This window comes from Streptopelia decaocto, assembly GCF_964273445.1.
Source record: "Streptopelia decaocto genome assembly, chromosome: 27".
NCBI classification, from domain to species: Eukaryota; Metazoa; Chordata; class Aves; order Columbiformes; family Columbidae; genus Streptopelia; species Streptopelia decaocto.
In genome coordinates this window covers 2172130-2182057 of record NC_138682.1, presented here as the reverse complement: position 1 = coordinate 2182057, position 9928 = coordinate 2172130, and the positions used below count along the sequence as shown (strand labels likewise).

At 66.8% G+C, this 9928-nt stretch overlaps 2 protein-coding genes across 3 annotated transcripts; both read left to right on the top strand.

Moving 5' to 3' along the window:
- Positions 1-281: 281 nt before the first annotated feature.
- Positions 282-3430, top strand: RND1 (Rho family GTPase 1). Its single transcript, XM_082073564.1, has 5 exons — positions 282-449; positions 523-610; positions 1647-1756; positions 1846-1980; positions 2755-3430. Exons 1-5 carry the CDS (start codon positions 330-332, stop codon positions 2998-3000), a joined length of 699 nt encoding a protein of 232 aa, XP_081929690.1. The 5' UTR covers positions 282-329; the 3' UTR covers positions 3001-3430.
- Positions 3431-3807: 377 nt separating this feature from the next.
- DDX23 (DEAD-box helicase 23) lies at positions 3808-9774 on the top strand. 2 transcript variants are annotated; one of them, XM_082073763.1, is made up of 17 exons: positions 3808-3893; positions 4464-4681; positions 4814-4912; positions 5078-5174; positions 5287-5352; positions 5471-5609; positions 5693-5823; positions 5906-6018; positions 6133-6276; positions 6461-6686; positions 6835-6980; positions 7058-7235; positions 7327-7569; positions 7981-8132; positions 8258-8366; positions 8442-8616; positions 9256-9774. In XM_082073763.1, exons 2-17 carry the CDS (start codon positions 4464-4466, stop codon positions 9477-9479), a joined length of 2460 nt encoding a protein of 819 aa, XP_081929889.1. In that variant the 5' UTR covers positions 3808-3893; the 3' UTR covers positions 9480-9774. The 2 variants fall into 2 exon arrangements, with proteins under 2 accessions (XP_081929889.1, XP_081929888.1); XM_082073762.1 differs by having other exon boundaries at positions 5690-5823.
- The last annotated feature ends 154 nt before the right edge of the window (positions 9775-9928 follow it).

Genomic DNA, 9928 nt, shown 5'->3' with positions numbered 1-9928 from the left:
GTCCCAGCGGCGGGCGTCCCACCGGTCTCCTAGCAACCGCCACTTCCGATTCAGGGCGGGAGCAGGGCTCCACTTCCGCCTGCGAACAGACAAGCGCCTCCTAGCTTGGAGGAACGGCCTCGCACCGTGAGGGGCGGTCCTTGGTGATCCCCTCGCCTCTCCGCCATTGGCCGGTGTGCCTGGAGCCGCCGCGGCGATTGGCGGGCGGGAGCCGCCGTGGGCGGGGCTCGGCGCCGGCGGGGTATATAAGGGCGCTGCGGCGGCGGGCGCGGGGCCGGTGGGTGCGCGGGGCGGGAGGGGCCGCGCTCGGCGCCGCCGCCGCCGCCGCCATGCGGGAGCGGAGGCCGGTACCGGCCGCCCCGGCCCGCTGCAAGCTGGTGCTGGTGGGCGATGTGCAGTGCGGCAAGACGGCCATGCTGCAGGTGCTGGCCAAGGATTGCTACCCCGAGGTGAGCCGGAGCGGCACCGGGCACCGGGGACCGGCAGTGGGACCGGGCGCTGACGCTCTCGGTGCTGTTGCAGACGTACGTGCCCACCGTGTTTGAGAACTACACGGCGTGTCTGGCCAGCGAGGAGCAGCGGGTGGAGCTGAGCCTCTGGGACACCTCCGGTACCGGGGGGTGGTGCATGCACGGGGGTGCGGGGGGTCCCTCCGGTACCGGGGGTGCAGCGGGGCGGGGGCAGCTGGTGGGGGGTGATGGCGGCGCTTGCTGGGGGAAGGTGGTTTAGGGTCTTGGGGCGCTGCAATGAGGGTGCCAAGCCTGGGCTTTGGGGAGCCCTGGGGAGGCACTTGGTGGCCGCAATGGGGACACCTGCGGGTGGGTCACGGTGGGGGTTTGATCCCTGGGGGGCACAGGGGGCCTGGCTGTCAGGGAGTCCCTGGGGACTCGCCCCTTGTGGGGGGCACAGACACGGGCTGGGGGGACACAGGGCTGAGCCCCTTCCTGGAGAGGGTCCTGACACCGGTGTGAGCCCCCCAGTCGGGTATGGGCTGGGGGGGTCCCCGCACCCTCCCTGCAGGGCTGAGAATTGGGGAGGGGTAATGGAGCATCCTGGTATTGCCTCTCCCTGGGCACCCCCAAGGGCTGGGGGGGCTGGGGCAGCCCTGCCGTGGTGCTGCAGTGTCCCCCCTTCATGGGGGGGTCCCCGCCACCCGCGGTCCCCGCGTTGCTATGGCGATGGCGCTGGCGCAGCCTCTTTGCTATTCCGCGCACGGAGCGTCTGGGCTACAAAACCCTCCGAGGCCCTTGGGGGTCGCAGGTGGCGATGGGGGGACACCCCGGCCACCCCCACACCCGGAGGGGCACCCACTGCCCCCGCGCCCCCACGCACCGTGGCCCCCACGGTCCCCAGTGCGGTGCTGGTGGCTCCAGCTCCCCGAGGAGCCTGTGGGGGTGGGAGCCCCCCCACATCCTGCCGGGGGTCCCCAACATGGGGAGGCAGCTGTTATATAAACACCACGGGATCCATTTCCTGCTGCCTCCTTAGGGACGATGGGGATGTTAATGGGTTGCAGGGAGCTGAGGTGGCTTTTTGGGGGGCTCTAGAGCTGTGTCCTCCCCTCCTCCAGCTCCGCAAGCACCTCCTGCCCGGGGGGTTGGGCCCTTTTTGGAGGCGCCGTGCCATGACACCCCCTTTTCTCCCAGGCTCTCCCTACTACGACAACGTGCGTCCCCTCTGCTACAGCGACTCGGACGCCGTCCTGCTCTGCTTCGACATCAGCCGCCCTGAGACCCTGGACAGCGCGGCCAAGAAGGTGAGAGCTGGGGGGGGCAGCACCTCTGCGGGGAGGGGGGACAGCGGTTTGGGGTCCCCTCGTGCATCTCCGTGATTCCCGCCCCTCAGTGGAAGACGGAAATCCTGGATTATTGCCCCAACACGCGGGTGCTGCTCATCGGCTGCAAGACAGACCTGCGGACAGACCTGAGCACCCTGATGGAGCTGTCCCACCAGAAACAGGCACCCATCTCCTACGAGCAGGTGGGGGGGGGTCGGGGCAGGGGGGTTTTTTGGGGTGCAGCAGCCTGACGTGGGGGGGGTCGGGGCAGGGGGGTTTTTTGGGGTGCCACAGCCTGACGTGGGGGGGTCGGGGCAGGGGGTTTTTTTGGGGTGCCGCAGCCTGACGTGGCGGGGGTCGGGGCAGGGGGTTTTTTGGGGTGCCGCAGCCTAACGTGGGGGGGTCGGGGCAGGGGGGTTTTGGGGTGCAGCAGCCTGACGTGGGGTGGGTTTCAGGGCTGTCCCACCAGAAACAGGCACCCATCTCCTACGAGCAGGTGGGGGGGGGAGTCGGGGGGGGGGGTCGGGGCAGGGGGTTTTTTTTGGGGTGCCACAGCCTGATGTGGGGGGGTCGGGGCAGGGGGTTTTTTTGGGGTGCCGCAGCCTGACGTGGCGGGGGTCGGGGCAGGGGGTTTTTTGGGGTGCCGCAGCCTGACGTGGGGGGGGTCGGGGCAGGGGGGTTTTTTGGGGTGCCGCAGCCTGACGTGGGGGGGGTCAGGGCAGGGGGGTTTTTTGGGGTGCTGCAGCCTGACGTGGCGGGGGTCGGGGCAGGGGGGTTTTTTGGGGTGCCGCAGCCTAACGTGGGGGGGTCGGGGCAGGGGGGTTTTTGGGGTGCCGCAGCCTGACGTGGGGTGGGTTTCAGGGCTGTCCCACCAGAAACAGGCACCCATCTCCTACGAGCAGGTGGGGGGGGAGTCAGGGGGGGTCGGGGCAGGGGGGTTTTTTGGGGTGCCGCAGCCTGACGTGGGGTGGTTTCAGGGCTGCGTGGCCGCCAGGCAGCTGGGAGCCGAGAGCTACCTGGAGTGCTCGGCCTTCACCTCGGAGAAGAGCGTCCACAGCATCTTCCGGACCGTGTCCGGCATCTGCCTCAGCAGGGCCCCCCCGCAGCCCCCCCGCAGCCCCCCCCGCAGCCTCTCCAAGAGACTCCTGCACCTGCCCAGCCGCTCCGAGCTCATCTCCTCCACCTTCAAGAAGGAAAAGGCAAAAAGCTGCTCTGTCATGTGAAGGGGGGGGGATGTGAATGTACCCCCCCCCGCCTCCTCAAAGCTGCCGGTCCCCTCGAGTCCCCAGGATGGGGTGGGGGGCTGGATGGGGCCCTGGAGCCCCCCAAAAGGAGGAGGGGGTGTCTGCTGCCCTCCTGTCACCCCCAGTCTGGGGGGCAGCCCCTGTGGAGCTGCCATGGGGAGATCTGGGAGGGCACCCAGGGAGGGGGTTGCTCCCCAGCCCCCAAAACCTGGGGGGGGGCTCATCTGTGGCCTCATCCCATTTCCCCCTCCCCATCCCTCATTTGCTGCTTGGCTCTGGGGACCCTGGCAGGAGGGGGGGGGCGGGGGAGGCTGTTTTATGGACTGTCTGGGGGGTGTCTCTGTTCCATGGTCAGTGTTATTAAAAAGCTTATTTATTATCAGAAATATAACATCACCCCACATGCAGCAGGTGCCTTGTCCTCTATTGGGGGGGGCAAACCTGGGTTTGGGGAGGCCGAGGAGGGGGGTTGTTAGGGTCTCTCCTGTGTTACCAGTGCTAGTGGGGAAGGGTGATGGTGACACCACCTGTGCTGTCACCCGTGGGTGGTGATGCAGAGGGTGAAGTCCCTGGGGTGGGGGGTCCTGGGCACCCTGAAAGGGTTTTCCCCGCCCTGGGCTCTGCCGATAACCCCCAGCTTGTGGGGGGGGGGGGGGGGGTGGCACACGGGGGGTCCCGCGGGGGTTCGGTGTGCGCGGGGTCGGGGCAACGCGCGGCGGAGGGATCCGCGGGTTGCGGCGGAGCTGCGGCTCCGCAGGGGCGCGCGGAGGCTGCCGGGAGTTGTAGTTCCGGCGCGGGTCCGCCGCTGTTTCCCGGCGTGCCCCGCGGCGGCCATGGCGGGGCGGCGCTGAGGCCCGGGCCTGCGGGCGGCGGTGAGCGGGGAGCGGGGCCGGGGCCGGGGGGGCCGGCGGCCGCCGGGCTGTCCCGCAGGAAGGTCCCGGGGACCCCTGGGGGGCTGGAGGGCCCCGCTACCGCGTCACCGGGCACCCAGGGCAAGGCCTGGCTCCGCGGGTCCCTCAGCCCCGGGGCTGCGCAGCCACCCCGGTGCCCGGCCCGGGACCCCGCGCTTCCCGGCCTGGTCTCCCAACCGTCCCTGTTCCCTCCCGGTGACCCCCTGCGCCCTCCCCGGCTCTCCCAGCCCTCCCTGTTCTCTCCCGGTGACCCCCCGCGCTCCCCCCGGCTCTCCCAGCCCTCCCTGTTCTCTCCCGGTGACCCCCCGCGCTCCCCCCGGCTCTCCCAGCCCTCCCTGTTCTCTCCCGGTGACCCCCTGCGCTCCCCCCGGCTCTCCCAGCCCTCCCTGCTCCCTCCCCGGGTCTCCACAGCCCCCTGCTGTCTTCCCCAGCTTCCCCCAGCTCTCCCCGGGTCCCTCCGGTCCTGCCGCCCTCCCCGCTCCCTCCCAGGGTCCCCCCGTCCCCAGCTCTCCCTGATCCTCTCCCTCCTAGATGGCCGGAGAACTGGCAGACAAGAAGGACCGGGACACGTCTCCTACCAAAGAGGAGAGGAAACGCTCCCGCTCCCCCGACAGAGACCGGGATCGCGACCGGGAGCGCGACCGGGACCGCAAAGGTTCCCCCGCCAAGGACAGGAAGCGGCACCGGTCCCGTGAGCGGAGACGAGGCAGCCGGTCGCGGTCTCGCTCCCGGTCCAAGTCAACAGAGAGGTGAGGGGTGTTCCAGGGGCTCCCCAGCCTGTTCAGGAAGAGCTCCTTCGCTCTTACATGTCCCTAATGGCCCCACGGAGCTGGGCTGTGGGTGGTTGGGCAGGGGCCGTGCCGTGACTGCCGTGTCCGCAGGGATCGCCGGCACAAGGAGCGCGACCGGGACCGCAACAAGAAGGACCGTGACCGGGACAAGGATGGGCACCGGCGGGACAAGGACAGGAAGTGGTCCAGGTGACCCCCCTCACTTTTGGGGCTGTCCCGGCTCTCCCATAAGCACCCCAGTGCTGTTTCCTGGAGGAATTGTTTAGGGTGGGGATGTGTTTCCCCTGGTCTGTGGGCATGGGGTGACCCTGGGGTTGTGTTTGGTGGCTGATTTCTGTTTGTTTTTCTGGAAAGCTTATCCCCGAGCAGGGGGAAGGACTCCAAGTCCCGGAAGGAACGGGACTCACGGAAAGTGGAGGAGGAGGAGGAGAACGCCCTGAAGAAGGAGAAGGTGAGGAGGAGGGGGCTTGGCTGGGAACGGCTCCCGGGGGGCGGTTAAAACGCTCTGGTGAGGCGAAGTGTCCCTGTCAGGGGCTGCTCACGGCCCGGCCCCGTGTCCGCAGGTGCAGCCCCTGTCCTTGGAGGAGCTGCTGGCCAAGAAGAAGGCTGAGGAGGAGGCGGAAGCCAAGGTAGGAGCAGAAGGCTTCTCCCTGCGCTACAGGAGGATATTTTTGGGGGGGGTCCCATCCTGGGGCAGCTCCAACAGCGAGCCAGACGCCATGTGAGCCGTCCCCTCTGCTCCCCCAGCCCAAGTTCCTGTCCAAGGCGGAGCGGGAGGCCGAGGCGCTGCGGCGGCGGCAGCAGGAGGTGGAGGAGCGGCAGCGGCTGCTGGAGGAGGAGAGGAAGAAGAGGAAGCAGTTCCAGGAGATGGGAAGAAAGATGCTGGGTAAGGCAGGACCCCCTGAGCCGCCCCCCCAGCCCTGAGAGGGGGTCACTTGGCTCTGAGACCCTTCCCCTGCTCCCCAGAAGACCCGCAGGAGCGTGAGCGCAGGGAGCGCCGCGAGCGCATGGAGCGGGAGACCAACGGCACGGAGGATGAGGAGGGCAGGCAGAAGATCCGAGAGGAGAAGGACAAGAGCAAAGAGCTCCACGCCATCAAGGTAGAGCCAGGGGCCAGGCTGGGGGGATAGTGGAGGGGCCAGGGATCCGGGTTCCTCCCCCGTGATCCTTTCCCACCCACAGGAGCGTTACCTGGGAGGGGTGAAGAAGCGGAGGCGTACGCGGCACCTGAACGATCGCAAGTTCGTCTTCGAGTGGGACGCCTCGGAAGATACCTCGATCGACTACAACCCCCTGTGAGCGCTGGGCTGTCCCTGGGGGTGTCCCTGGGGGTGTCCGTGGGGTTGGGGGTGTCCCTGGGGGTGCGGGGCAGCCCCAGCTCTGCCCCCAACACTCCCGTTACGCTCCAGGTACAAAGAGCGACACCAAGTGCAGCTGCTGGGCCGGGGCTTCATCGCTGGGATCGACCTGAAGCAGCAGAAACGAGAACAGTCGCGTTTCTACGGGGACCTGATGGAGAAGAGACGGACGCTGGAGGAGAAGGAGCAGGAGGAGTGAGCACGTGGGAGAGCTGGGCGGGCGCCGAGGGGCGTTTGGGTTGATGCTGCCTCTGCCAGGCCGGGGTGCGGAGCTGGGGGGGCTCTGGGCTGCAGTGTGTCCCTCGGGTCGGTGACGGACAATTCCAGCCTCCCCAGAGATGCGGGGTGAACCGTGTCCCCTTCCTCGCCCCCCACCCAGGGCCCGGCTGCGGAAGCTGCGGAAGAAGGAGGCCAAGCAGCGCTGGGACGACCGGCACTGGTCCCAGAAGAAGCTGGACGAGATGACGGACAGGGACTGGCGCATCTTCCGTGAGGATTACAGCATCACCACCAAGGGGGGCAAGATCCCCAACCCCATCCGCTCCTGGAAGGACTCGTCCCTGCCCCCCCACATCCTGGAGGTCATCGACAAGTGTGGCTACAAGGTGGGCACGGGGCGGGGGGGCTGCTGCCGGCAAACCCCGACAGCGCTGGGGGGCTGGATGGAGGGGAAAGGGCCGGCTCGTGGGGTCAGGTCTTTGGGGGGGCGAGGAGGGGAAGTTCTGCTCCTAAATGTGCCGCTCCCCTCGCCAGGAGCCCACCCCCATCCAGCGCCAGGCCATCCCCATCGGCCTGCAGAACCGCGACATCATCGGCGTGGCCGAGACCGGCAGCGGCAAGACGGCGGCATTCCTGATCCCGCTGCTGGTGTGGATCACCACGCTGCCCAAAATCGACCGGTGGGTGCGACGCGAGGCAGGGGGACGCTGCGGGGAGGGGGCGGCACTGTGGGTGACACGGCTGTGCCCTGCCACAGGATTGAGGAGTCGGACCAGGGTCCCTACGCCATCATTTTGGCCCCCACCCGAGAGCTGGCCCAGCAGATTGAGGAGGAAACCATCAAATTTGGGAAACCTCTGGGCATCCGCACAGTGGCTGTGATTGGAGGCATCTCCCGCGAGGACCAAGGCTTCCGCCTCCGCATGGGCTGCGAGGTGAGCGGCAGCTCCTGGGGAGGGCACTGGGGGCCTGGGGGGAGCAGGTTCACCCCGCGCTGCGGTCACTGACCCTCCTGGCACCCCCCAGATCGTCATCGCCACACCGGGGCGTCTCATCGACGTGCTGGAGAACCGGTACCTGGTGCTGAGCCGCTGCACCTACGTGGTGCTGGACGAGGCGGATCGAATGATCGACATGGGCTTCGAGCCCGACGTGCAGAAAATCCTGGAGCACATGCCTGTCACCAACCAAAAACCCGACACGGACGAGGCCGAGGACCCGGAGAAGATGTTGGCCAACTTTGAGTCGGGGAAACACAAGTACAGGCAGGTGGGTGCAGGCAGGAGACCCAGCACATCGTAGAACCATTTTGGTTGGAAGAATCAGAGAATCGCAGAATCATTTATATTAGAAAAGACCATTAAGATTGAGTCCAACCGTCCCCACCCCGGCACTGCCCCATGTCCTGAGAACCTCATGTCTGTCTGTCCAACCCTCTAGGGATGGTGACTCCAGCACCGCCCTGGGCAGCCTGTTCAATGCCCCACAGCCCTTTGGGGAAGGAATTGTTCCCAACTCGAGGCCGTTGTCCCCTCGTTCTGTCACTCGTGTCGCTGTGTGTGCTCCCCCAGGGCCAGGGATGGGGAGGGGACAATGTGGGGCTTTGGAGAGCAGGCTAAGGGGGTGGCAGCCGCATTCCTGCCCCACGGGGGATGTCGCTCACTGCCCGTTGTCCCGCAGACCGTCATGTTCACGGCCACCATGCCGCCGGCGGTGGAGCGCCTGGCCCGCAGCTACCTCCGGCGGCCCGCCGTGGTTTACATCGGCTCCGCCGGCAAACCGCACGAGAGGGTGGAGCAGAAGGTCTTCCTGATGTCGGAGTCGGAGAAGAGGTGCGGAGGGGGGGTTTTCAGGTGGTCTGGGGTATTTTGGGGGCGAGGGTGATCGTAGAGAGGGGATTCTGGTGAGTAGGGGGGGGTTCCCACAGCCTCTTGCACCATTGTCCTCCCCCCAACAGGAAGAAGCTGTTGGCCATCCTGGAACAGGGCTTCGACCCCCCCATCATCATCTTCGTCAACCAGAAGAAGGGCTGCGACGTGCTGGCAAAATCCCTGGAGAAGATGGGGGTGAGTCGTCTGGGCTGGTGGGTGGGGACCCCAAAACACGGCTCAGCCCCCCGCTAACCCGCCCTTGTCCCGCAGTACAACGCCTGCACCCTGCACGGCGGCAAAGGCCAGGAGCAGCGGGAGTTCGCGCTCTCCAACCTGAAGGCCGGGGCCAAGGACATCCTGGTGGCCACGGACGTGGCCGGTCGCGGGATCGACATCCACGACGTCTCCATGGTTGTCAACTATGACATGGCCAAGAACATCGAGGGTGAGTTGGAGCTGCCTGACCCTGCCGGTGATGTGCTGGCACCAGATCAGTGGTACCCTGGGCTGCATCCCCAGCCCCGTGGGCAGCAGGTGCAGGGAGGGGATTGTCCCCTCTGCTCCGCTCTGTGAGACCCCCCGGGCACCGCGTCCAGCTCTGGGGTCCTGAGCACAGGACAGACCTGGACCTGCTGGAGAGGGGCCAGAGGAGCCGCAGAAATGATGCGAGGCTGGAGCAGCTCTGGGGGAGGAACGGCTGAGAGAGTTGGGGTGTTCAGCTGGGAAGAGAAGCTCCGGGGAGACCTTAGTGCGGCCTTTCAGTGCTTAAAAGGGGCCTGAAGAAAGATGGGGACAGACTTTTGAGCAGGGCCTGTTGTGATAGGACAAGGGGTGATGGTTTTAAACTAAGAGAGGAGAGATTTGGGCTGGGTAATAAGGATAATGTTGGTCCTGAGGGTGGTGAGAGCCTGGCCCAGGTTGGCCAGAGAGGTGGTGGATGAAGCATCCCTGGAGACATCCCAGGCCAGGCTGGACGGGGCTCTGAGCACCCTGAGCTGCTGAAGATGTCCCTGCTCATGGCATAAGGTGACATTTGAAGGTCCCCTCAACCCAACCCCTTCTCTGATTCCGCGATCCCCTCCAGATTACATCCACCGCATCGGGCGGACGGGCCGAGCGGGGAAGAGCGGAGTCGCCATCACCTTCCTCACCAAGGAGGATTCCACCGTGTTCTACGACCTGAAGCAGGCGATCCTGGAGAGCCCCGTGTCCTCCTGCCCGCCCGAGCTGGCCAACCACCCCGACGCGCAGCACAAACCCGGCACCATCCTCACCAAGAAGCGGCGGGAGGAAACCATCTTCGCCTGAGCCCCCGCGGCCCCTTCTCCGTCGCCCCTTTGGGGTTGTCAGGACTTTGCCGGCCGCTCTTTTCCCAGCCCCTCGTGCAGCCGGAGCTGCGGACAGCAGAGACTGGGGCTGGGACTGTCCCGAAACGTCCCTCCTGTTCTCCCAAGCCCCCTCCCCACCAGTTTTGGGGCAGGGCGGGCGCTGGGTTCACACGCTGGTTTTTGTGCAGGGCTGTCCCGGGAGTTGCGTTCTTGTTCCTTTTTTAGCTGCAATTCCGGGCTGTGGGAATAAACCCGCAGCCGCGGTGCCCGACGTCGCCTCTGCCTGTTCTCCCTTCTCTGGTGCCGCCTCCCAGAGGTGCCAGCAGATTTTGGGTACTCAGCGCCCCCCCCCAGCGCCACGTCCCTGTGCTGGTGTCCCCTGTCCCCCCCACCACAGACACAGATGCTTCCGAGCACTCTTGTGTTTCT